At 44.4% G+C, this 27769-nt stretch overlaps 1 protein-coding gene across 2 annotated transcripts in view; it reads right to left on the reverse strand.

The window, feature by feature from the left end:
- Nucleotides 1-8808: 8808 nt before the first annotated feature.
- Nucleotides 8809-27769, reverse strand: part of Il6r (interleukin 6 receptor) — a 55408-nt gene continuing 36447 nt past the window's right edge. Inside the window, exons 7-11 of one of the 2 annotated variants that reach the window (XM_047555749.1) lie at nucleotides 22986-23032; nucleotides 21793-21862; nucleotides 18552-18587; nucleotides 18177-18270; nucleotides 8809-12552 (exon numbers count right to left, since the gene is read on the reverse strand). In XM_047555749.1, coding sequence (XP_047411705.1) covers nucleotides 12321-12552; nucleotides 18177-18270; nucleotides 18552-18587; nucleotides 21793-21862; nucleotides 22986-23032 — 479 coding nt within the window. In that variant the 3' untranslated portion in view covers nucleotides 8809-12320. The remainder of the gene's footprint in view (nucleotides 12553-18176; nucleotides 18271-18551; nucleotides 18588-21792; nucleotides 21863-22985; nucleotides 23033-27769) is intronic. The other variant, XM_047555753.1, reaches the window with a different exon arrangement.

Consider the following 27769-nt stretch of genomic DNA (forward strand, 5'->3'; position numbering starts at 1 on the left):
GCCTCCTGGGCCAGCTGATCTGAAGCTCTGTGTCATGTTCTCAGAGCTATGAACGCTTGGACGTTTTGTCACTTATCTTGATACAAGTATTTTTCTGTAGTCCTCATTCTTTTGAGTTAATTCTTTCAGAATATTTTCAGGAGAAAAGAATGTCTTTTGGTGAATTCTTATGTGCCTTGAATTTAGCATTTGTAGAGCTGTGTCAGTTCTTCCTTCTTTATCACACCTCTTTCCAAAAATTGCTCTACTCCAGAGTACTGAGTAATGCAGTTGGTTAGTTTCAGATCTGTAAGAACAGAGGGCAGCCAGATGCAGTGGTGAGCACCTGTAGTCTCACCCACTTGGGAAGCTGAGGCAGGAGCATTGCTTGAGCCCAGGAGTTCAAACCCACCATGGGCACCGTAGCAACACTCCTGCTTGGGGAGGGTGAGGGCAAAATAACATATCTATTTTCTTCAATTCCATAGCTTTTTCTATCAAGATGGATTTCTTATGTTCATTTAACATAAGAATAAAATAATGGAGAAAGTATAGTATGTATACAAAAAGGCAAGTATTGACATATCTATTCTCTAATGGGAACAAAAGTATTTTAAGTTATTCATGGTGCTTTCATAAGAAGCACATATAGAAAGAGCCTTTATTCCTTGCTGTTTAAAATCTGTACTTTATTGAATTTGTGTTCACTTATTGATCTCTGCTGGATGGGGAGGTGGGCAGATAAAGTATAGAGAAATCCAGATGTTTTTGAGGCAGATGGGAAATAGTCCTAATTTGGTAACTGGATTATTTAATGGTGTTATTACTCTGTTATTGTCTCTTGCTATTGGGTACACCTTAACATTTAATTCAGAAGAACAACTATAAGACATTCTTCAGTTGCTTTTAAAATGAAGGGTAGCCTTTCTACTCTATTAAAATGCTATTTTACAAAAAAATCAAGGTTAATGCCTTGGATTTCCATCATTCCAGGAGGAAGAAACCCAGTGACGTCTAGATTTCATTTCTCCTGTGCATACTTTTGATATTAGCAGGAATTCATTGATAACTTTCTCAGTGATCTTTCACTCATTAGTTGTCTTTTTCTTATTTTCTATAACCAGCACTGGTGTGGCCCTATGTTCTCTTTAGAATCACTCTTTCTTCTCATTTCCAATTTTTGCTCCCCAGTAACTGACTTAGAGAATCTTGGCCTGCAGCGGGCCTTTAACAGCCTCCAAGTCTGGCCTTGTGTAATGAAAGATGGTATGTTACTGCCATCTAATGGAAAGAGATCAAACTGCAGTTGGGAAAAGAAATGCATTTAAGGATGGAATTTTCTAAAGGATTTCTGATACAGTCCATAAAAGAAAAAATAATGATGTACCAGTTGACCCCTTGAAATATAATCTTTCCTGTGGAAAATGTGGTTTGAAACTTAATATAACTATCATCACAAGATCCTTGGACTCTAACTAGGTCATGTAGTTTAGAATCTTAAGTATATTTTAATAAATAAACTAGAAGATCATTGAGACAGGCATCACATTTCAGTCATATGGTTACTTTATCAGAGGGATCTAACATTTTAACTGACACATTGCTTTTAATCTTCAAAATATTTGAAGGTTGTATGTAATACAGGTGCCTATCTATAGTACCTTGATGATTTATATTGTATCAGAAATATTTTATGAAATTTCTGTATGTATTACAGTAACCACTGTAGACTATGTGCCCTCCTGAAGATGGTTTACTCTGAAATGGAACTTCAATAAACATTATGTCAAAAAAAAAAAAAAAACTGGAGTGGTTGTGCTGAATTCAGTTAGTTTTGTAAATCGTCTCCCTTCATAAAAAGTACTTCCTGTACTAACAGCAGAGCTTTATTTGCAGTCACTGCTGCTCATGAAATGTACATACAAACCAGAATGGAATACAACCAGCGGATCTGACACCGCCCCCAGCAACCACGTCACCCTGAGAGACCTTCCATTGTGACTTCCTTCCCAAATACCATGTAACTGCTGGGATGTAGCATGGTTGCCTCTGAGGAGTATGTGCAAGACCCTGAGTTTTATTCCCAGTATTGGGGGATGTGGGGGGCGGGGGACAACAACAATATAACAGTGCAGTTTTACTCTGTTTCTTTGGCTCATCTTCTTTGTGAGTAGAGAGTAAATTGCATCTGTGCTCATCTCTACCTGGGCATCAGAGATGTGCTCTGTGTTGATGTCATTGTTATTAATACAGATGCCCCCATCCCAACTGAGGGACTAGATGCTTGTGAAGCTGGAAAAGTCTACGTTTTTTTAAATCTATAAAATTATTTTTAATCTATATTTTTAAGAAACTTAACTGGTGATTATGATACATAGCCCTGGCTGACAACCACCATTGGAAGCCAATACTTTATGCAAATAAAGTCGTTTGAGATCCTAGAAGAAGGGTATATTATTGATCCCAAGTACTGGATTTGTAATTTCCATTGAACATTTATATAAATTGCCACCAGGTGGTACAAGTGCCTATTTTTTTTTTTTTTTTTTTGCCATCTGTGTTTAAGAGAAAAGGAAGTTTGCATCCAGAAATGTTTCTTCTGCCTGCCACTAGAGCAATCAGAGTAACGTTTTTCAGAATTCAGATTGAACACATGTTTATAAGCGCCTAGGATGTGGGTGTTGAATCCTGGGTTTTGACCCTGTGAAAGACCAAGATGTAAGTAATGAAAATAGATTTACTACAGATCAAGTGCACTGCTAAGCAGATGCTTTTCATTCCACGTGATCTGATTTTAATCCCTCACAATTCAGGTGAGCCAGGTGGGGAGCCTCATTTTTCAGATGAGGACCCTGGTACTTGATTAAGTAATGTCCTAGTCACATAAGAGTCTAGATTGCAGCCTAAGTCTACTTTTGGAGTTTAGGTCTGATTCTTAATCACTGGACCTCTACTCTCTCTTTAAGAGGATACTACCTGACCTGCAGAACTCCTCACATTTGAGAACAATCAGTTAAAGTAGGGAGCAAGGAGTAATAAATTAGTCCCTTGGTTTTAGTTAGCAAGGAAAAAGGCCTCTTAAATTAAAACAGGTTCGCAATAGCCAAGAAGTGGAAGCAATCCAATTATGTGTTGACAGATGAATGGATAAATAAAATGTGGTTGCTGGGCATGATGTTGCACACCTGTAATCCCAGCGACTCAGGAGACTGAGGCAGGGGGATCACAAGTTCAAAGCCAGCCTCAGCAGCTTAGCAAGGCCCTAAGCAACTTAGCAAGACCCTGACTCAAAATAAAATATAAAAATGGCTGGGGATGTAGCTCAGTGGTTAAGTGCCCTAGTTCCAATCCCTGGTAAGAAGCAGGAGGAGGAGGAGGAAGAAGAAGGAGAAGAAGAAAGAAAATGTGGTCTGGATTTCTAGTGGGATATTATTCCTCCTTTACATGGGATGCAACATGAACAGATGAATCTTGAGACATAAGTGAAATAAGCCAATCACAAAAAAATATTATATGATTCTGCTTACATGAGACGAATGTCAAATTCATAGAGACAGAAGGGAGGATTGGTGGCTGCTGGGGAGAGGAGAATTGCTTAATGGATGCAGAGTTTCTATTGGGCATGTTGAAAAAGTCCTAGGAGCCTAGGTGCTCCAAGTGGAACCAGGCAGTTGGAAATCCTGAAGACAACTTAAGCTCTGGTAACCAACAAATGATTAGACATTAAGGAGATCTGCTCTGAGACATGCAGTTAATTTCCAAAACCCACAAGTAGCACTAGAATTTCTTCCTCCACATTGTGAATCATATAGTATGAGTTGCTGAATTATCTAGACTCAAAACGCTTCCTCCATGACATTTCTTAAATGATTCAGCTTGCCTTCTGATGTATGTGCATAAACAGGATTACTAATTCAGATTAATTATGTAAAAAGATATATACTTGATGTGCATATAAAAGCCATTAATTTATCAAGGTAGCAACCAGTATGCTGTTGACAAGAAAAAACATGTTTTACTTTAAGAGATAGTTAAGAAAGACATGTTTATATTCATTTTGGGTTATTTAAAGTGGTGTGTTTGCAAGTGAAACATTCCCCTTAAAATCCCTGCACTTTTTTTAAAACAGAATGTCAAGCTTTATTAGAGACTAATATAACATGTTATACCCTTTGACAATGATTATCTTTAGGCAATTTAATTTTGTCTATGATCCCTACCTACTTACATTTACTTATTTATTTTTATTTAGTTAGTTTTGCAGTACTAGGAATTGAATTCAGGACCTCACACAAGGCAGGCAGGTGCTCTATCACTGATATTATTATTATTATTATTATTATTACTACAACTACTATTGTTATTTTGAATTTTGAGACAGGATCTCACCCAGTTGCCCAGCCTGGCCTTGAACTTGCAATCCTCCTGCTTCAGCTTCCCAAATCAATGGGATTACGGGTGTGAGTCACCACACCAGGCCTTGGCACTTCTTAATATCCTTCCTTCCTTCCTTCCTTCCTTCCTTCCTCCCCTCCCTCCACTCACTCCCTCCCTCCTTTCTTCTTCTTCTTCTTCTTCTTCTTCTTCTTCTTCTTCTTCTTCTTCTTCTTCTTCTCTCTTCTCTCTCTCTCTCTCTCTTCTTTCTTTCCTTCCTTCTTTACTTATTTATTTATTTAGCGATAGGGTCTTGTTCCATTGCTCCAACTCCTGGGCTCAAGTGATCTTTCTGCCTTAGTCTGCCAAATATCTGGGACTAAGAGCATTCAATACTGTGCTGGGCCTTAATAATTTTGTAGGCAGTACAAGATCGAAATATTCCAAAATAGAGGGATTGTAACTACTTAGTGAAGTTTTTTCTTTCATTGTAAAAGCATATGCTCATGGGAAAAACAATGTTTTTTTTTTTCAGTACTGGGGATTGAACCCAGGGCCTGGTTCATGCTAGACAAGCACTACTGAGCCACATCCCAGCCCATTGTGAACAAAATTTTTCTGTATGCATAAAGGAAAAAGTAAAGAGCAAGGCTGGTCTCCGGTGACTTCCTAAGTGCTCCTAGAGTGTTGCAGATGTACTCCACATGTCAAGGCAGCCTGCCCCCTCCCCACTTGGGTTTCTCCCTGGAGGACCTTCCATCTGGAACCCTCTTCCTCTGCTTTCATAGTTCAGTTCCTTCTTTCCTTGACTCCCTCCACCAGATTAGTCATTCTCTCCCAGAGACAGCATTTGCTTATGGGTTGTGTGGCTCTCTGGGCAAGCTGCCAGCTCCTTGAGAAAGGCACTCCCTCCTCTTGTACCCCGACACCCCCGTCCCCATCCAGCACAGTAGTCCAGTAGCTGTTCCTTGACGAATCTTCCCACACACCGGAAAGCACCACTCAGACTGTGGCAGCCCTTCCTCCTTTCAGAGCGAGTGGATGCGTGAGCATCCTGCCCCCCTAATAAAGCACAACTTGAGGATTTTGAGGAATCTTATTAAAGTTTATACCAAGAAGCAGCAAGACAAAAACCAAATCATTTCTGCACATCCAGAGATGAGGATTGATACGGATGAAGATGAAGCGATGTTGTTCGGTCCCTGATTAAGAAGCATTAATTTTAACAAACTAGTTCCCTCTCTCCCTTTTGTGACCCATTCTTTTTATGGTCTGGCAGCTGAACAGTCACCTATGAGAACCGCTGGACCTAAGCCCCGTGGGGTTAGGCTCCCACGGGCTCAGCTTCCAGCCCCTGTGCACACTGATAGGCCCAACATACCAAATGAGGAGGCCATGTCCTTCTCCTCTGGGGCCAAGTGAGCCAGACCCCACACCAGCACAGGGTAAGAGTACCTGTCCTGGGAAAGAGAGGTCCACCCACTGAGAGTCCCTAGTGGTGGTGGGGAACTGAGCCCTATGACAAGACGAAAAGCACCAGCCTTGGGGTTGGGCAGGCCCACGTTTGGAGTCTAACTCAGCCTCCTAACTAGCCTGGATTTCCTGCACCACTCTTCACCTATGTGAGCCTCAGCGGTCTCATCTGTCAGCAGGTGAAAATACTTTGCAGCATCATTCGGGCAAGGAAGAATATATTGTTTGTAAAGCCCCTAGTTGGGGTTGGGTAAATAATAGCTAGTATTATTCATCGTTTTTATTTCATTCATTTTTGTGGTGCTGAGGATGAAACCCAGGGCCTCAAGCATGCTTGGCAAACATCCTATCACTGAGCTACACCCCCAGCCCTTATTAACAAATGTTAATAGGTGACCTATACCCAAAAGGAACTTCTAGGTAACCAGCAAGGCTGGCCATATACCCCTTTGCTGCCTGTCGACTTTGTTTCCTAATTGATACCCACCATATCATGCTGCTATAGAATTTTACCTCCAGCCCTATGGTCCAGCACACAGATCCTCAAAGCTGGCTGCACAGTGGACACACCTGTGGCTCTTACATTTCTGCATTAGACACCTGCTATTGTGATTCCAAGGATCTGGAGCTGGAGCCTGCTCTTCTAAAATGCAGCCCCGTCCCTTGAAGACATCCACTGACATACAATAAGTTCTGGAGTGCAAGGTGCCTAGAGCACTCAGCTTGTCTGTGGTTCCTGTCACTCTCAGTGTTCATTGTCACCCTTCAGAATCACTTGGGGGAGTTTATTTAACTTTCTGGGCTTGCTTCAGACCTACTGAACTGGAGTCCTTGTGGGTGAAACCAGAATGGGATTCTAACAGCTGATTGTGGAGATGCCATTGCACAGCAGTGTATATTTGTGCCCTGCAGGATAATGTGCTACCCGCATGAGTAGTGTGAGCAGGACGCTGTCATCCTTCACTTTTGCCTCTCCCTTCATCTGTTGCTGGCCACAGATTACAACATGTCCCACCTCAGTGTCTTCAGAATTTAAAAACTTTCACCAAAGCCCAGTGTAGTGGTGCACGCCTGTAACTCCAGAGACTCAGGAGGCAAGGCAAGAGAATCCCAAGTTCAAGGCCAGCCTGGGAAACTTGACAAGATCCTACCTCGTATCTCAGAATAAAAATATTAAAAGGGCTGGGGGTGTTAGAGGGCCCCTGGGTTCAACCCACAGAACCAAAAAAAAGGAAAAAAGAAAAAGAAAAAAATCATCTCTCATTGAAGGGTTAGGGGTATAGCATAGCTCAGTGGTAGAGTGCTTGCCTAGCTGTGAACAAGACCCTAGGTTTGATCCCCAGCACCAAACAAAACCAAACAAAACCCTCTTATTAAGGAGTGACACATAAATTTAAAACCAAAATACAATTTCCCTCCTGATAAATTTTATTCTTTAAAAAATTATAATGCCCTGGGTGTGGTGGCTATAATCCAGGAGGCTGAGTGAGGCAGGAGGATCACAAGTTCAAATCCAGCCTGAGAAACTTAGTGAGACCCTGTCACAAAATTTAAAAAAATAATAATAAAAAGGGCTGGGGATACACCTCAGTAATAGAGCACCCCTGGGTTCAATCCTTGGTACTGGAAAAAAAAAATATATATATATATATACATGCAGCTTCCCATTATAGTACTATTTTCTCTGAGAACGTTGGGTAGCTTTGTTAAGCATTTTGAAATAATCTTAGAAGGAACATCCTTAGTTAAATATTATACACACCTGTAGTGTGAGTGTTTCATGATTTTACTGAAAAACTTAATTTTATTCATGTTTTGAACCTCCACTTGTCCCTGGGGGTGGGGCGTTCTGAATCCCCATCCCAACCCTCGCACACAGCCATGCTGCGCGTGGTGACAGTTCAAGGGCCAGCAGCACACCTGTGCTCCACAAGGTGGCAAGCACTGTCTCCAGCACCTACCTGTACTTCTCACAGATCTACAGAAAGCATCAGTTTCCTTGTGCCTCAGTAAATAAGGAAGATGCTTTCTTAAGAGACAGTTCCAATAACTGAGTGTTCCTTCCCATCCTCTACAAGAATCACCATCTGCTTTCCCCAGCTCTTCTGGAAAGAGCACGGTAACCATGTCATCCTAACAGTGATGCTGCGGAGAAAGGGGAAGCAGCTCCTTCATTTCCTGGCTCTGCAGGTCCACTCCAGCCCCCTCTCCGCAGCCCACGCAGCCTACCCACCACGAGGGACATATGGTTCCTGCTTTCTGCAAGACAAGGACCAACCTCAAGGAGAGAACATGTTGTCCTAAGGGATCCAGGGAGTCCCACTGGGCAGTCCTGTGGCTTTCCTGACTGCCCAGGTCAGGCCCAAGCAGTGGGGGCCCTAACTCTCAGTATGAGTTATATCATTTCCAGTCCTCCCTGCAGTCCCCCTGTTGCCAGTTCTGAAGTATTTACATGGCAACTCCACCCACAAAGCATCCACGTGATGGCTTTTCCTCTGTTTGGAAGATGTGGATGGCCATGTCCCAAGCTCTTCCTCTCAAAGACCCTTTTCAATAGGGGACAGAGTCAGCCTATCTGACCATCAAGAGTTCAGGGAGGCCTTTGTGATACCATTAGCACTCCACCCCTGTCCAATAAACAGTCTTCTGATGAATAATGGCCCTTCCTTTTCCTTCCCCACATGTCCATCATCTGCTAATAAAGATGGTAAACTTGGCAGACTCACATACACACCCCTTCCCAAAATCCCAGGATCTGTTTCAAAACACTTTCATAATTAAGGCCTTTTGGGAAATTGCTACTTCTTGAACTCATCTGATTTTTTTTTTCCCTAGAGAGTCTTTAATCCCACCTTAAGAGGAAATCTCCCCCAAAATAGTGCTATTTAATTACCCATCCTTTCTCGTTCCTTTCTCCCTGTTAATCACACAAGTCTCTTCTTTTGTATGACCCAGGTGCCCAAAGCAAAATTACATCTCAAGTGTATTTTTAGAAATGATTTATTTAAAACATTTACAATTTTCACTTTAAGTGCAAAATAGTTGATAGAAAGAAAGAGCATTGAAAAAATATACATTGTGTAGATACCAGTCTTTGGTATTGGTTTTCAGGTAATTAAAAGAGAAATCCCTTAAAACGATTATTGCTCTCCAAAAGTGGTGTAGAGTTGAGGTATTGTATTTAGCAGATGTGATCTCCATCCAATAAGGTCTCTCTGTTAATTAACAGCCTTGCTACATGCTGTTCCAATCCTTTCCTCCCAAAGTAGATTTTCATCTGAGCATATGTTCATAAAACTGACAATGTTCCTTAATAATCATTAAGGTTGCCATAGAAACTCCCTGGAGCAGGCGCCTGGCCACACTAGGGACATGAGGCTGGAAGGACCTTTAGGGGACGCTTGGGAGTGCCTGGCACAAAACCGGAGGCAGCTGGTCTGCCCCTTCCGGCAGCAGTCCCACTGCAGGCTACTGCATGGAAAAGGACCATTGGTTGCTCTGCCTTTCCAAATGAGGGCAGATGACTCACCTGGAGCTGGGTGTGGGACTTCTTCCCAACCAGGGCAATGTTAAGGACCTGCAATGAGATGAGCCAGCACCAAAGCAGCTGGGCAAGACATTCCCGAACAATATTTGAGAAACTCACAAACCATGACCAGTTCCGGCCTGCCCTGCTGGGCTCTATTCACCACCACAGGGCTCCAAAACCAGTTCCAGCAGTAGAGTCTACACCTTGCCACTGTGACCAGTTTTCTTTCTCCCAAGACAGCAGGGAAGTGGTAGAGAATCAGTGTAAGCTCAGGGTCTGGCAAACAAACAGCTAGGGCAAGACCCCACCAGAACAAACTGCTGAGTCCCCCAAAGTCCTCATACACACATCCAATATTTTTTAAAACATGTCATTAATGCTACAAGAACTAATGATCACTTTAGGTTAGACCTGGGTCCAGCATATTTTCGACTTTTCCCACTCCACAAGATGGGTTGTCAGATTTAAACTGTCTCTGTCCACACATTTCACATTTGGCTGTGTGGCTGATGGCAACAGGTCTTAGGTGAGTGACAGCCCTGTTGAGGACACAAGGCACCTCGTGGGCTGGAGAAAACTAAGGAAGAATGACCAGTGGATGGAGACACACATTCAGTTACCATTCAAGGACAGAGAAAACTTAAGGCATATGCCTGTGTGCATTAAGCAAAACTTGAGCCCAGAGAAGACAGGCCTTTCCTTCATTGACACTAGCTTATAAAAAATAAAGGGGAAAAAAAAAAAACCCTCTTTGATTAAAAAAAAAAAAAAAAAAAAAAAAGGCAGTTCCGTTACGATAATAATGAAAGCAATAACAATTTGGAGATCAAAGCTGCCTAGCTCTTAGAGATAATGAGCTATCTGGATTTCACATCTTCTGCCAGCACGGCTCTGCCTGGCTTTGGTAACATTACATGTGGGCAAAACCATGTCGAGAATTAAAGAACCGTGGTCACAGAATTACCTTTTCTCATGCAGATCTCATTTGTAATATTTCCCTTTCACAGCATTTTTGCAATTCAGAAACCTTACAGAGGAGGGGGAAAAAAGAAAAGCCCTGAACACCTGCTTAACTTTTGTCAACCACATTGACAACCTGCCTAAGGTGGCAATGGGGTCTGAGATGTAAATAGCCAGCAGTGCTCCAGATAGTAACGCCCCGAACCTGGCAAACAGCTGATACAACATGATCATTTTCATCCTCCGCCACATGTCTGGCGGTAGTGGTGTTTTTCTAAAAGGGTAAACTTCTAGAAAAGTTTTGTGGTCTGGTAAATTCAGGGTCTGTGGTTCCACAGTTCGTTTTAATCACAGCTCTCTTCTGTGGGTACCTGTCTGGGTGACCACCAACATCACTGAATTCTCAAAGTCCCAACAGAAAAGTGGGCTGGTGGTTAGTTGGTGTCATGGCTAGACTTAAGTGGCTGCTTCCATAGGAGCTGAGCTGAATCCAGTTCAAGGAACGAAACAAAAAGAGGAAGTCACCAAGGTAAGGGATTTTTTATTTATTTATTTTTTTTAATGAACCTCCCTTCTGATTATAGGACTCACAGCCTTCGTGGTGGGGAATTTCTAGGACCCTGCCGGGTAATCGTGGGAGGCATGACAACAGGAAGGGGGACACCCTTTCCTTCCTAACCACCTGGGGTGTGGGCAGCAGTCACAAGTTACTTTTTCCCCAAATCAGAAAAGAGGCAAAGATTATTTTTACAGTTTGTAAGACAAAAATGAAATAGAGAATGAAATCAGAATCTCATTTCTAACAGGGGAAAACATTTTTTTTTCCTCCTCCTCCTTTTCTCAGTTGACTTGCTTTGGTGCTAAACAAAATTATTGTGCCCCGCCCCAAGTTATTTATATGCTAACATCCAGAGAATACTGGGTCTTCTAACATCTCAAGAGAAAACAGCAGTTTTTAAAAAACATAAAGTACATTTCTTGCCAGATTCATTTTTTCCTGTCACACAAATATTATCTATGCTAGTTACTAAGGTCCAGTTGACACCAAAATCAACAAAGTTGAAATAAAATGGTTTTGCTCCCAGCACTGGCAGAGGCCCCTCCAACTGCCATTCCTCCTTTTGGGGCAGCAGAGGGGAGAGGAAACATTGGTTTTCAGAGGCTGTGGTCCCCCTGAGCTACAACAGGGAACCTTGAAGACCCTGTTCCTACTCCCCTCCTTCCTGTCTGCTTCTCTCCTCCTTAAGTCCTGAGATCCAAAGAGGGGAATAAAGTTAGTGCAGTTGCTTCTGTAGTCAACAAATGCCTAGGACTATCATTCACATTTAGCAAAATGCTAAAGAGGAACTAATTATAATTCCACCTAAAACCATCAGGCCCTGAGATATTATTCACCCTCCACACACACACACACACACTCACACACCAGCTGTTTTTCAAGTGGGGAGAAGAAAGGCAGGAAAGAGCTTCCTCCCCCAGCTTCAGTGGTTTACATAAAGTCATCCTCAGGCCTAGAAAAACAGAATGGCAAAGGCACTTGGGTTTCAAGAGTTCAAGAGAGAAGATGTAACTGTACAGGGGGCTAGGAGCTAGCCAGCTGCAGTGGCCTTTGCTGAAAACCCATACCCCTGCCTGAGGGTGCAGCTTGCAGAGATGAGTCAGGATATGTGGGTACCCAGCTGCTCCTCCACATCCGCTGTCCATTTGAGTCTTGGCACAACTCTTTCATGGTGTCCTGAGTTCCTTAGAATCCCTTTAAGCAGAGCACTTGAGAAGGGCAGTTTGAAAACTCAACTACCTCTTTCTTTGGAACAGGTGCAGCGAGTTGGTTTTCACCCAGTACAGAATCTCTGCAGGCTCTTCTGTAACAGTGAAGCCAAATGCCCCACGCCCTGAGATGAGCTGGAATGGCAGTGAGAAGCATCTTTTCTGGAGCCAGTGTGTGCTGCGTCACCCACACGATTCAGCACATCTGACACCCAGCTGCCAGGTGCCACCCAGACAGTTATCTGGGAAAGAAGTAGTCTCGATTGCTGATGTCATAAGGGCTCCGTGAATCCCTGGCATCTGATCGGCTGTGGCTCGATGTGTTGTCAGACCCTAGGCTGCTGGGGGACACTGGAGGGGAAAGGAGAGGAACAAGCACAATGGTGGGCTTGGACTGCCCCAAAGAATATGGCGGGTGCATGCTTGTCTTGCACTCTTTCAGGGTCTGTGACTTCCATGTCTTCTTGAACCTGCATACAAACACACAAACAACACAGATGTCACGGTCTCCCTGTGATGAATCCACAGTGAAAGACACCAACAGCTGGCTGCCCCAGAGGACTGGGCAACCAGTCTCACTCAAAAGAGTGATAGTGATTCATCCCATCATCAGCTGTTCCTCATCCCCAGAGATTTTACAATCCTCTGGAGAGCTGGTGAGTTTCAAAAGCATCCCAAAAAAAGAAGTATATATTGGTAGGCCAGTTTACAGGTAGGGAGACCGAGGCAAGTGTGAGTGTCCCTTTATAGCACCAAAAAATTCTCTGATAATCCCTTAATTTGTCCTGTCCCACAGGCTACACATCATCAGTCCCAAATCCATTTATTAAAAAACGAAACAGTCAGCCATGGTGGCTTATGCCTGTAATTCCAGTGACTCAAGAAGCTGAGGCAGCAAGATCCCAAGTTCGAGGTCAGCCTGGGCAACTTAACAAGACCCTGTCTCAAAATAAAAATAAAAAGGGCTGGGGATGTGGCTCAGTGGTGGAGCACACCTGGGTTCTATCCCCAGTACTGAAAAACAACACAACAGTATGTCTTCTTTTAGTGGGAAGGAAATGGGCCTTGTTCTGGCAGGAAGCAGAACATTCTTGGCCACCATTTAATAGCAGAGAAGGGATTACTGCCTCCTCAACAATGCTCCTGTTCCTCTGTTTCCAATATTCCTGTTCTCCCCAATTCTCTATATGCCTCTGGTCCAATCTTACCCAACCAGCGAGAGCTCCCACACTCAAACTGTGGGCACCAACTGGGCACACGTTGACTCATCCGACAGGAAAGTCAATGTTAAACAGGAAAGAGATAGACATCTCTCTGATCACAGCTTCGCTCACAGTGCATCACTCTGGGCCCAAAGCCAGGACTCAGTAACTGAGAAAAGTCACTTGACAACTCAAAGAAAGATGTGATGGTGATATTGATCTTCAAAGGTACAGTTGGTCTCCTTCCTGAAGGGGCCCTTCAACTGTGCTGAGGCAGCTGGGGCCTCCTCTCCCTCTTGCTTACCACTTTGTGGCTGACTCATTTCCAAAAGTGGGAGAAAGATGGCCTCTCTCAAGTTCATCAAATATCAGTTACTCCAAGAAGGGTCATGGGGGAGGAAGGGAAACCAATGTCAAAAACAAGATTTGAGCATTCTCCTTGGGCTTCTTTTTATATCAGCAGGCTATTCCTGTCCTTGTTATGATAAATAATTGATAATTGGCTCCAAGTCTGCCATTGGCTCTTAGCCCATTAACCAAATGGAATAAACAATCTGCAGAATGTTACTTAGGGCTTTGTCATTTGGACACCACACAGGAAGAGCCCAGCAAGGGTGCTTATTGGAGTTTTGCTGAGTCTTTGAGTGGAATTCTCCTTCCCTGTGAGAAGATGGAGGACAGATTCTTTATACTCTGGATTGCAAAATATTCAGACTGTCTAATCCAGGAATTCCTCTTCTGGGAATATACCCTAGAGAAATAGCAGTGCTATGGATAAGCTTATTGTACAAAGATGTTCAACACAGTGTTGTTTATAAAAGCAAAACAACATCTAAGTGCCCAATAATAGGAGGTTGGTTTAGTGAACTTGGGTATAAGTCCCTGATAAAGGGATCTGCAGCTAATGAAAATGAGGTTTGCAAAGAATTTTGTGAAAAATATGCTCTTCCTATAATGCTAAATTTAAAAGATAGGAGTAGGGTGCAGTGGTGTACTCCTGTAATCCCAGCAGCTCAGCAGGCTGAGGCGGGTGAATCGTGAGTTCAAAGTCAGCCTCAGCAATGTGGCAACTCATTGAAACCCTGTCTCTAAATGAAATATTTTTAAAAAGGCTGAGGATGTGGCTCAGTGGTTAAGCACCCCTGAGTTCAGTCCTCAGTACAAAAAAATTAAAAGGTAGGATTCAAAGTTGTAGTTACAGAATAATCACAGCTATGTAAAAACAAACAAGAGCCTATGCAGAGGAAAAAGACTCAGGAAATTTGTCTAAATATTAAGTGTTCTTGATCTAACTGATGATTTTGTGGGAATTTGTGGAGCTGTATGTTTATGACCTATCTTTTCTGTATGTTTGCTAGACATCTATCACATTTACATTTTAGAATTAGCAGTAACCATCTTTAGAAAACAAATAATTTTTTTCTTCTTTTCTATTTGTCAGTATTTTGCAAATTACCTATAGTAATCATATATACATATACACTCCCAATTGTCTTTATTTAGTCAAGATAGGAGCAATCTCTGCCCAGTTTTTAGTTTTTCTATTTAAGCAACTGAAGGGGTAACTGAAAAAGGTGAGTTTTCTTTTTGAAATAGTTTTAATAGCACTAATCTCAAAGAGGCTTTTGAAACCAGCCAGTCAGGGTTAAGGGTATGTCCACAACTGGCACAGATGAGTGAGAGCACGGCCTGGGGGCCTTATTCCCAGTACAGCATGCAAAAGGAAGAAAGAGCCGGGTTACTGCACATTTGCACCTTGACCCCTACTTCACATATATTTTACATATTTGGGTTTCATAAAGTTTTGCTTCAAGAAAAAGTTCTGTGTCTAAAAGAAGGTTTGTTTTTTGGTTTTTGTTTTTTGGTATTTTTGGTACCAGGGATTGAACCACGGACACTTAGCCACTGAGCCACATCTCAGTCCTTTTTTCTATTTTATTTTGTGACAGGGTCTCACTAAGTTGCTTAGGGCCTCAATAAGTTGCTGAGACTGGCTTTGAACTCACAATCCTCCTGCCACAAGCCGCTGGGATTACAGATGTGCACCACCATGCCCAGTTAAAAGACATTTTTTAAAACACTCATAATGGCGCTCACTCTTTTTGAAAAACGAAATATAGACATTGGACATGGAGACACAGGTCTGTAGTCCCAGCTACTCAAAAGGCTGAGGGAGGAGGACCACAAGTTCAGGGCTGTCTTAGTGAGACCCTGTCTCAAAATAAAGAATAAAAATGGCTGTGGATGAGACTCAGTGGTAGAGCACCCCTGGGTTCAATCCCTAGTACCACAAAAAATGGAGGGGAATATTCAGGACAATACTATGCTACTATGCTTGAGACACAAATTAAATATGCTAAAAGTAAAACCAGGATGTCACAGGCTGTAGGGATGAAGTTGACCACCTCTCAGATTCTGCCTAGTGTAAATGTGGTCAACCCAATGTTCACTGTAGTTCAGCCATTCTGGCCTTCCCAGATTCCCATAGTATTCCTAAGTTCATAGCCATTTCTTGACAGCAGGGATTTTAGAAGGAGAGGAGCTTTTAATCATTTTAAATAACTGGCCTCTTTCCAAATAAACTTGCCTTGAACAGAAGAAAATGGAGACTCACCAGGCTAGACTATAAATGGCTGTATGTTCTCACCCCAGGGCACTTGCCCTATCTGTATCTGCAGGGACTTTGGTTGTTTAGCAACCAGCTACTATCCAAGCATCATGGGCAGGTGAGCAAACTAGGTCTAGTCCCAAACTAATTCTTCTCTGTTAGTGGTTAACATAATACCAAAATGACACTGCTTAAGTGCCTGTGGCGGACTGATAGGACGGCTGGGCCCCCTCATAGCCAATAACAAGCTAGTACCATGGGGAAGGATTCATGGGCATGTGTTCCAATCCTGGCTCTTACTTGTCCTTGGATAAATTATTTTACTCTTGGGAGCTGTTTCGTCATTAATAAATTAAAGAATTTGACTAGAGGTCTGGGGTGTAGCTCAGTGGTAGAGCACTTGCCTAGCATGCACAGGCTCTGGGTTCAATCTCCAGCAAAGAAGGAAAGGAAAGGAAGCTGGGCACAGTAGTGCACACTTGTAATCCCACCTACTCAGGAGGCTGAGGCAAGAGAATCAAAAATTTGAGGCCAGCCTCAGTCACTTTGTGAGACCTTGTCTCCAAATAAAAATAAAAAGGGCTATGGATGTACCCAGTGGTAGAGTGCCCCTGTATTTGATCCTCAATACTGAAAAACAAAATAAGAGAGAGAGAGAGAGAGAGAGAGAGAGAGTGTGTGTGTGTGTGTGTGTGTGTGTGTGTGAGAGAGAGAGAGAGAGAGAGAGAGAGAGAGAGAAAGAGAGAGAGAGAGAGAGAGAGAGAGAGAGAGAGAGAGAGAGAGAGAGAGAGAGCAGGAAAACCAAAGCTGAGCACAATTTGAGTTGTTGTCTTGCTGCTGAAGCCAAACTTGCTCAGGGTCGCTGTGAGGACCCAATGAGCTGTGTAGAAAGCTCTCTGGCAAGGTCTTACTCCTTTCTGGAATCCTTTTCTTTCTCCTCTTCATCAGACCAACTCCTCTTCCTCCTTAATGTCCTGTCAGTTCTCTTTACCACCAGCTACTTTATTTATTTATTTGGTACCAGGGATTGAACTGGGGGTACTTAACCACTGAACCAAACCCCCAGCCCTTTTTTTAAAAATTTTTTTTTAAATTTTTAGTCATAGATGGACACAATACTTTTATTTTATTTATTTTCATATGGTGCTGAGGATCCAACCCAGAGCCTCACACGTACTAGGCAAGCACTCTGCCACTGAGCCACAACCCCAAACCTTTTTAAATATTTTATTTAGAGACAGGGTCTCACTGAGGTGCTTAGGACCTCACTAAGTTGCTGAGGCTGGCTTTGAACTTGTGATCCTGCTGCCTCAGCTTCCCTAGGTGTTGGGATTACAGACATGTGCCACAGTGTCCGGCTCAGCTACTCTTTTTGTAACTCTCACCACACCTGTAATTACCTCTCCAGTCTGGCTTCTTCATTAGACAGCATCTATCCTATTCACTGCTGTCTCCTGCTGCACTAAATCAGGGCTCAGCTTACTAGTAGATGTTATAGGTGTTGTATGTGCATTCATTTGTTGAATGAATTAATGGATGAGCAAATGCTCTGAGATTGTGTGTGTGTGTGTGTGTGTGTGTGTGTGTGTGTGCGCAAATGGGAATTGAACCAAGGGCACTTTACCTCTGAGCTATCCTCAACCCCTTTTTAATTATTTTTAAATTATTTTGATCCCAGTAGCTCAGGAGGCTGAGGCAGGAGGATTAAAAGTTCAAAGTCAGCCTCAGCAACTAAGCAAGGCCTAAGCAACTTAGTGAGACCCTGCCTCAAAATAAAGAATAAAAAGGGCTGAGGATGTGGCTCAGTGGTTAAGCGCCCTTGGGTTCAATCCTTGGTACCAAAAATAAATAATATATATATACAAATACATATACATATACACACATATACATATATATTATATATGTAATATACACATATACATATATAATATATATTTTTTTGAGACAGGGTCTTTCTAAGTTGCCAAGTTTAGCCTCAAATTTGCAATCCTCCTGCCTCAGTATCCTGAGTCACTGAGATTACAGGTATGCACCACCACACCTGACCAACCAGAAGTCTCCAAAGATCCAAAACCTCGTCTCATTGAAAGGATTTGTGTGTGCGAGTGTGTATGGTACTGGGAATAGAACTCAGGACCTCGTGCTTGCCAGGCGAGGACCGGGTTCGCATCCTCAGCCACATCCCCAGCCCCTCATAAATTTTTGATGACCAGATGGGCAAAGGAAAACTATATGAGAAATATGAGAACATCACAGAGACATCCCCGAGAACCTGTCTCACCTCAGGACAATGCCAATGCAGAGGAGCGATCCAAAGGCCAGGCTTCCTCCAGCTACCAGGAATGTGGGCAGCGAGACCGGCAGAGAATCTTGCCCTGGAAAAGAAGAAAAAAGCAGAGAAGGAAGAGAAAGAGGAGGAAAAAAGAAAACCACTCAGTTGGTGCCGTCAAGAACCCCAAAGGAACCCACCCTGGAAGAGAAAATGGCTCTGGAACCAACAGGCCAGTGGACAAGCCTGCCGATTTTCTGGTCAAAGCCAACTCTAAAAAGCCACCCGAGCATAACCTGACAGACCCCAGGATTCCACCCCTTGGCAAGAGATGGATCTGGAGCTCAGCTTCTGAGCTCCTGTGGCCAGCCACAGACTCCCACTCACTTTCAGAGGGGCTCTTCTGGTGGCATTCTGCCTGACCTGCAAGACACAGAGGAGGTGTTCAAGAAACAGAAGCTCTGGGGAGTCCTTGGTGTCAGCTCCAGGGAGGACCACAGCAGGGAGGCTCAGAGCCTTTCAGTCAAGTCATTTTCTCCACTGGCATTTCCTCCCTGCCTGGCCCCCACCTGGTGCTGGAGCCCCAGCCTTCACTCAGTTCAAAAGGCCATGGGATTCATCTCCCTCCTCTCCCATGATGCTCTGCCCACCTTTGCTGCAGTCCTTTGCCGTCCAGGCCCTACCTGACCACTAGGTCTCAAACGAGATGAGGTCACTTCCTTTGAGAAGGGACCCCCACTCCAAGCTCAATGAATGTCCCTCCTGGGTATTCCTCCAGTTCCTCTGGTCTGAGCTCTCTGACTAGAGGAGAGCTAGTTCCCTGGGTAATGCCCTCAGCTGCTCCCAGACTGAGCAGGCTCTCCAGGTACAAAGCAGCCTCTCTAAAACATTTCACTGAATGAAGGAAAGAACAATCCAGCTTCATAGGTAACCATGTCATACCACAGAAAGACCCTTCCTACAATTGCCAAAGACCCCAAACTGGCCAGAGGGCATATGAAAGCAAAACCATCACCCTCTCCTGCTGGGAATGTGGAAGTCCCAGCTGTGTGGACCCAGGATTAGGCTCTTCTACCCCAATGGTGTCCACTGCTATTGTGGATGCCACCTGTCAGGCATCTCTTCAGACACCCCAAGGGGCAGGCGTTGCCAAGCATCCAGAGTGGTGAGTGTTCACTGACCTCAAAGATAGGGCTCTCTGTGTGCATCCCACATCTTGACAGGAAAAGCAAGATGTCTGCTTGCTCATTTATTAATATTTCATCATCTTTTATTATCTTCCTTCCTTCATTCAATAAACAGTTATGGAGTATCTGTCATGTGCCAGTCTTTGTTCTAAGCCTCAGAGACACAGAAAAGCATGACAGAAAAGTTCCTCCCTCCTGGATATTACATTGTAATTAAGGGAGGCAGATAAACAAGTACACATGTAAGGTGACATGAGCGGTGGCCAGGGCAACAATAAAAAGCAAATCATGGGCTAGGCACAGTAGCACATGCCTGTAATCCCAGCAGCTCTGGGAGACTGAGGCAGGAGGATCCCAAGTTCAAAGCCAGCCTCAGCAACTCAGTGAGAACCTGTCTCTAAATAAAATATGAAAAAGGGTTGGGGCTGAGGATATGGCCCAGTGGTACCTCTGGGTTCAATTTCTGGTACCAAAAAGAAAGAAAGAAAAAGAAAAAAGCAAAGCAAACCACAGGAAGGGGAGAGAGTCTCTGTGGCAGAGGGGAGCTCTGTTAAGATGGGGGTCAGGAAAGGGTTCTCCAAGAAGGGGACCTTTGAGCAGAAACCTGGGTGGTAGGAAGAAGCTGGTCAAGAGGAAGTTGAAGGAAGAGGATCCAGACAGAGGAAGAAGTAGGTGCAAAGGCCCTGAGGTAGAGCATGTATGGAAGTGTAAAGAGGACAATGTGGGGGAGCAGAGTGAGAAGGAAAATGGAGGAGGTGAGGTCTGAAGACAGAGGACTAGATGACAGCTAGGACTCCTCACAGATTTTGTTAGGACTTTAGTTTTTAGCCTGGAAGAGAGGATATTGAACCAGGGAGAGGGTGATTTATGTTTTCAGAGTCAGTCTTGGTGCTGATTGGAAAAGAGCCTGTTGGGGACTAGACTAGAAGCTCCTAAAGCCCTGGAGGATGAGAGATGGCAGCGGCTGGTCTAGGTGCTGGAGGTGCAAGTGGTGAGAAGGGGTCAACTTCTAGACATGTCTCAAGGTACCACCAACAGGGCTGAGGGGATGGGGGCTAGGAGAGGAAGGGCACCTGATCCCGGAAACATGAGCAGCCCAGGGAATTCCGTGCCAATTTCTGAGATGGAGAACAGATTTGAGATGGGAGTGGACCATCAAGCACACTCTTGCAAACATGTTAAGTTTGAGATTTCGAGTAGATTCCAAGGGATATGCCACTGGATATACGAGTCTGGGTCTTGGGAGGAAAGTTAGGATGGGGATATAAATTCAGAAGTGACCAGCACACGGATGTCCACACTCACTGAGGACATCTTTGAGGACATGGGATTAGATGAGCTCCTCAGTGAGTGTGGATGGAGACGACTCAGGCGTCCCTCCCCCACAAGCCCTTAGGCGCCCAGTGTCCTGCTGTCCTATCTGTACCGTCAGAGGTCCCCTGCAAATGGCTCCTCTATGAGCTTCCTGCGGTTCCCAGCCAGATGTGTCCCCTCAGATCTCTCATTTCCACTTGGCCTAGTCTGCACCTCCCTTTGGGCCACCCCAGCTCCACGGTCGGCCACAGTCACTACTTACTCTTCACCTGAGCCTGCCTATGGGACAGAAGCCTTGCGAGCAGGGATGGGCTGGCGGCCTCTGCAGTCCCGCTGGGCAGAGCTCTGCCTGGGGATCCAGCCGTCCCTCCACAGGTGCGCCTGGCCTCCACAACTGGAAGGCAGCTTGGCAGCCACTCCCAGAAAGGGCAAGCAGGCAAGGACTTCCTCAGAAAGCCCAGGAGTCATCCAAGGAGCTGCTCAACCCCTGAACTCTGGAGCCAGAGCTCCAGGAGTCCCTACAGCTAGTAAAACAAACACAGGACCTGCGACCTTTCTTGATTCAAATGCATTGAGTTTTCCCAGGTTTGTAGGTATAGGGAATTGGAAGCATTGAAGGCAAGGGTTCTCAAAACAAAGATTTCCCTCCATCTGTTTCCATTTCTGATTCCAGGAATTTGTTGGTGGCACACTCATTTGTATTGTGGGTCAGTTGTGAAATAGGTCACAGATTCATACCCTTCTTCTCATGGTCCCCTCACTATACTTTAGCTAGCAATATCACACTTGAACTTACCAAATAATTAAATATTTCTGTCATTGATCCTCTGCCAACTGTCCAAATAAGAGAGGATTTTATGCAAAGACAAGTCTCGTGTCCATCAGACAAGAGGAATACAAAAATATCCAATCCTGCTGGGAGACATGGCACACGCCTGTAATCCCAGCAACTCGGGAGGTTGAGATAGGAGGATGGCAAGTTTGAGGCCAGCCTCAGCAAGTTACCAAAATCTCATCTCAAAATAAAAAATAAAAAGGGCTGGAGATGTAACTCAGTGTAAAGTGCCCCAGGTTTTAATCCCCAGTACAAAAAAAGAATAAAAAGTTTCTAAAAATCCAGTCCTGACCTGGGAGGCTTGTTGCTTTTGCAGAAACCTTCTGGAGGCCGTCCTCCTTCTCTTCATCAGTGGTAGGTGCCTAAGAGAGACATGCCATGTTATAGGTCCGCTTCTGTGGACTCCACCATCATTCAGACCCAGTTTGGGCATCACCTTCTCAAAGACCTCCCTGGGTACCCTAGGCTTCCCTTTCTCTATCTCACAAACCTCCCAGTATCTGACTTCATCACCTCCAACTTTATCACCATTATTTGTATTACTTGTGTCTCCTGCTTGAGGCAGCGATTCCTTTCCATCTGCCTTGCCACAAAAGTTGAAGGGCACAGCCCTCTGCACAGAGGAGACCAGGCTCAATAGATAACCCCAAAGCAGCAACTGTCCTTAAGGTCTGGTGCCAGGAGATAGGTATTACTGCCCACTGGGAAAAGCAGGGACTGGAATCCTGGCTGCCACGGACCAGCTTTGTGACTGTAGGCAGATTTCTTAACCCATGTGGGTCTCAGTTCTGCTCTCTGATAGAGTTAATATGAGAATCAAACGAGATAAGGAATGTGTGACTCAGAGTTTAGCAGGACAGGGCCAAGTCTTCAGTCGTGTCAGCTCCCCTGGGACCTGTATTGGGCGAGCTCGAGTCCCACAGGTATGAACTCCACCTGCAGCTGGTCCTAAAGGTGCCCAGATAGTCCTGCATCACACATGCCCAGGGTTCAGAAGCCTGTGCTGCCCAGCTCCAGGGGTGACTGAGCCTGCCAGCTTAGCATTTAGGGAATTTAAGACCACGGGAGGAGATAGAGACACAGTTGAATGGGAAATTGGATTACTCAAAGAATTGGTTAAGCAGCTTCAGAGGTAATCCTCTTTCCAGCAAATTATGATACCAGGCATCCACAGGGGAGGAACTCAGATAATCTGAACTGTATCTCAAGCTAAGCAGTTAGTGGTACCTAAAAAGCTCAGAAAGAAAATAGCAGCCACCAGACACAGGTGGTTTCCTGGGCTGGGCAAGGCTACCCTGCCCTTTACAGCCCTGGGACATAGAATTGCTGTTTTCCCCTTTCTCAGAGACTTGGAAAGGGCAGAAATTTGCCACATCACACTTTAGTAAGAGGCAGAGCTGGGCTTTAAACCAAATTCTATCTGTGGCCAACCCATACTAACCACTAGGTGCTGCTGCCCTGACTCGCACAAGAACACAAGCTCACCTCCGTGGAGTCGGATGCGGGGGTCACAGCTGGGGTACTCTTGGATTCTGCAGATAGAGGAGAAAAGGAAGGGCTGTCACTAGTGATTCATGGGCCCTGGAGTGCTACCCAATGGCTCCAGAAGCATCACAATGCTATTTCAAAGAGGAAAACAGTTGGGGCGAAGTGGTGCACACCTGTAATCCCAGCAGCTGAGGCAGGAGGATCCTGAGTTCAAAGCCAGCCTCAGCAACTTATCAAAGCCCTAAGCAACTCAGTGAGACCCTGTCTCTAAATAAAAAATATAAAAAGGGCTGGGGATGTGGCTCAGGTGGTTAAGCACCCCTGAGTTCAGTCCCTGGTACAACCAAGCAATCAATCAATCAATCAATAAGTACACATCGCAGTGACCTGGGATGCTGTTCACCAGCAGAGCGCTTATCTAGCATGCACAAGGACCTGGGTTCAATCCCAGCACCACCAACAACAACAACAAAACAAACAAACAAAGGAGCATAATATTGGAAATAACTAAATATCCAACCCTAAGAGACAAGCTATATAAATTATGATAGAGCCACATAATGTAATAGCCTGTACACAATGCATACATGTATCAAAACATCATATTGTAACCCATCAATACACCCAACTATTCTATGTCGATCTCATTGATGGATAAAATAAGGAGCTGGGTTCCATGCCAAACTCCTATAATTTCAATAATTTGGGAAGGATCAGAAGTTTGAGTTCAGCCTCTGCAACTTAGTGAGACCCTGCCTCAAAATAAAAAATAAAAAGGGCTAGGGATGTGGTCCAATGGTTAGAGCGCCCCTGGGTTCAATATCCAATACTATAGAAAATAATAAAATAAGGGCGGGGATGTGGTTAGGTGGTGGATGGCTTACCTAGTGTGTGCAAGGCCCACATAAGGAGACTGAGGCAGGAAGATCTTGAGTTCAAAGCCAGCCTCAGCAACTTAGCAAGGCCTTAAGCAACTCAGGAGACCTTGTCTCTAAATAAAATACAAATAGGGCTGAGTTGTGGCTCAGTGGTTAAGCACCCCTGGGTTCAATCCCCCATACCAAAAAATAAAAAATAAAATGAGTAAATAAATAAAACTTCAAAATATATATTTTAGAAAAAAATGTTGAATACATAATGCATTAAAAAGATGTAAGACAAGAAAAAGCCATACAGTTTGATCCAAAGTTGTTTTGTTGTTGTTGGAGGTATTAGGAAATGAACTGGAGGCACGTTACCATTAACATACCCCTCCAGCCCTTTTTCATTTTGAGACAGGATCTTGCTAAGTTGCTGAGGCTGGCCTCAAACTTGAGATCCTCTTGCCTCAACCTCCCCAGTCACTGGAATTACAGGCATGCACCACCTCACCCAGCTTCAATCAAGTTTCTAAAGAAACATATTTTTGTTATTATTCATTGTATATTACATTAAATATAATATACATTCATATACAGACAAAATGGAAGGATACACATCACCAGATATAAACACTATTAACATTATCATTTCCTTCCATGTCCTTTTTTCAATAAAAAAGATACATCATGATTAGCAAATCCTCATTGGCCTGGATGAGGAGGCAGGATGTGGACAAGTCACACTCACGAGGCCACTCCATCCCTGGGAACCATGTTTCTGCAGAAATCGCTGAAGCAGGAGGAGGCCACGAACCAAAGTCAGAATGCTGACATGAGGCCAGGCCCAGGGGCAGATGTGGGCCCAGGGGACCAGGCGCTGAACCGTAACGAGCACTGGGTGGAATGCTCTGGATTTCAAAATATTTTCCTGATAGCCCATCATTCATCCATCAGGAAGTTAAAAATACCACAGAAATCATTCACACGAAGAGAACATGCCTCCCTGAACCGGGAGTAGAATAAGAAAGGACCAGCAAGGGGTGGAGGAGAAGACCCTGTTTCGGCTCAGGAAAGACTTTCCAGTATAATGTGCCATCTCTAAGAAGGGGACAAATCACATATCAGCTGCATTGGAGGAGCTGAAGGAACTCATCCACTCACCTCATTGTCCAGAGAGGGAAAGCAACTTGTCTAAGGCCACACAGCAGGTTAGTCCAGAATTGAACTGCAATCTAATGGCAGGGATCCAGTTTCTTATTTCTTTGGGTTTCTCCCAGCCCAGACTAGTGGAAAACAGTTAAGATTCTTGGCAGGGAGTGACTAAAGGATGAACAAAACATGTAGGGGGCACTAGAAAGAAAACTAAAACCAGGAGATGGGTACAGCACTAAACAGAAAACACAGCCAACCCAGAGAGCTGTTCAGGATAGAGGTTTCCCAGACCTAGGTTAGTATCATCCCGAACCTTATAGACCCACCCTAGACCCATGGTCTCCGAACCTGGGCCATGAGACTCAGTCACTAGGGTTTTATAAAGCTCCCCCAAAGCAGAGAGAGGTTTCAGGAAGAAAGCAAGACATACATACATACAGTTTCCACCCTCAGTCCTGACCTGAGACATAACGTGGTTCAGAGAATGTTTGACCTCTTTCTGTGGTTCAGGTTTCTGGAGATAAAGTAGGAATTTTATTTTGGTATTATCTGGAATAACCCACAATGTTACCAGAATGAATAAAATATTTATAATAAAAATGTGAAATGGAATACAAGATTTTTTTTCAACACTGGGGATTGAACCCAGGGGTAAGCCACATCCCAGCCCTTTTTATTTTTTTTATTTTGGAACAGGTCTCACTAAGTTTCCCAGGCTGGTCTTGAATTTGCAATCCTCCTGCCTCCGCCTCCCAAGTCTCTGGGACTGCAGGTGTGTGCCACTGTGACCAGATACAATGAAACTCTGAAAATAATCTGATTCAGACTATTTTGTCCCCTGTGAGGTGGGGGGAGGGGGAGCAGCAATTTGCATCATTATAAATAAAAGTCATTTTCAGTCAGGCACAGTGGCTGGATTTGGCAAGACCCATCTCAAAATAACAAGGGCTGGGGCCGTAGCTCAGTGGTAGAGCACCCTTGGGTTCAATCCCAGGTACCAGAAAGAAAGAGAAAGGAAGAAAGGAAAAAAGAAAGAGGAAGAAAGGGAGGCAGAGAGGGAAAAAAGACCACGCAGGATGTTAACTGTGGTGGTTGCTTACCCTGTATTAATATGTCCAATTTTCTACAAGATTATAGATGTGCTTTTATATTCTAAACAAAATGAGTAAATAATGAATAAGGTGAATGAATGAATGACTTTATTCCAATGAGATTAACTGGGATGATCAGCAGGCCTGCCCAAAAAGGCCCTCCACACCAAGCTCAGGAGAAAGCCACGGGAGCCATGGGTAATGTCTGGGAAGTGACAGGTGCAGTCTTGTGATTTAGAAAGACGCCTAGAGAAACAGCACGGAGAATGCACGGTGCGTGAACTCCAAAAGCAGGAAATCAGTTAGGAGGGTCAACTGTTAAGGTTCTGCTGAGACGTGACAACCAAGGGAGGGTGGTGTCCCTGAGTCAGGCTCCCAGCACTGGAGGTTGGGTGGGTAGCAGTGTTCTTCCCTGGACAAAAAGGGCAGGGAGGTTTGTGAGTGACCGGGATGCGTTTGGTTTGGGTCATGCCAAGTACCCAGTTGCAGGAGAGAGGACCTGAAAAGACATCCGGGCCAAGTGAAGACAGGAATCCAGAGTTCGCGGGACAGCATGAGCAGGAGGCAGTTGAGAAACAAAAATTCTGACATTATACACTTTGCGTCAACTGCTTTCCGTATTGTCAAAGCCGCCAGGGAGGTGTTCAGGTTTTGGGGGTTTTTTGAGGCAAGCATTATTACTCCCACTTGACAAATAAGCAGACTAAGGCTTGCTTAGTTACTTCCCCAAAGTCGAACTAGTCCTAGGAGCAGGGTCATCAACTAGACCCAAGTCTGTCTCACTGCAAACCAATGCTCCGTACAGGTAGTAGATGGTGTGGTGGGAGCTGCCAGCACACCCAGTGGGATGGGTAGGTTCAAGAATATAGCAGAAAACAGGACCAAGTGCCAGGCACAGTGACACGGGCCTATAATTGCAGCTACTGGGGAGGCGGAGGCAGGAGGATCACAAGTTTGAGACCAGACGGAACAATTTAATAAGCCCCTGTCTCAAAATTAAAAAAATTTTTAAAAGGCTGGGCAGTTATACAGCTCCCTGGGTTCAATCCCCAGTACCAGAAAAAGAGAGAATAGAATAGAATAGAATGGAATGGAATGAAGGAAAGAAAGAAAGAGGAAAGAGAGGAAGGGGCAGAGGGAGGGAAAGATCCCAAAAGGAGGAATGTGGGGGAGCCACATTAATGAATAGGACAAGATCTCTCAGAAATGTGGAGCCAGGCCCTCTTTAATTGGCAGAACATCCCACTTGTGGGTGCTGAGGAGAGGAACAAAATGAGCTCCCCATGAATGGGATGGCCAAAGGGCGGGAGTAGCTCCAGGGGTGCAGACCAGGGGACCAAGCTGCCTGGAGTGTCCCCAGCCCCAACCTCAGGGCACCCATATGTTTTACCAAGGCAAACCTCTCAAACCTTCTCAAAGGGGTGTGATTCCCATTCTTGGGGAATAGAAGAGGGAGTTAAAGGGATTTTCAAATAGCAAAAAATAACTCTTTTCTGCCTGATAGGTTTTTCCTAGGCACTTTACCCCAAGACGTCTGTAACATCAGAGAGAACTCCTGCCAGGAGATTTATCTGGGTGAACTCCCGAACTTGGGAGGGAGCTGCCCTGTCTATAAGGGATCTCTTCTCCCTATGATCAAGGGCACAAAGAGTGTCTCTCTAAGAATCACAGCTGCAGA

This window comes from Sciurus carolinensis, chromosome 1 (genome assembly GCF_902686445.1).
Source record: "Sciurus carolinensis chromosome 1, mSciCar1.2, whole genome shotgun sequence".
NCBI lineage: Eukaryota > Metazoa > Chordata > Mammalia > Rodentia > Sciuridae > Sciurus > Sciurus carolinensis.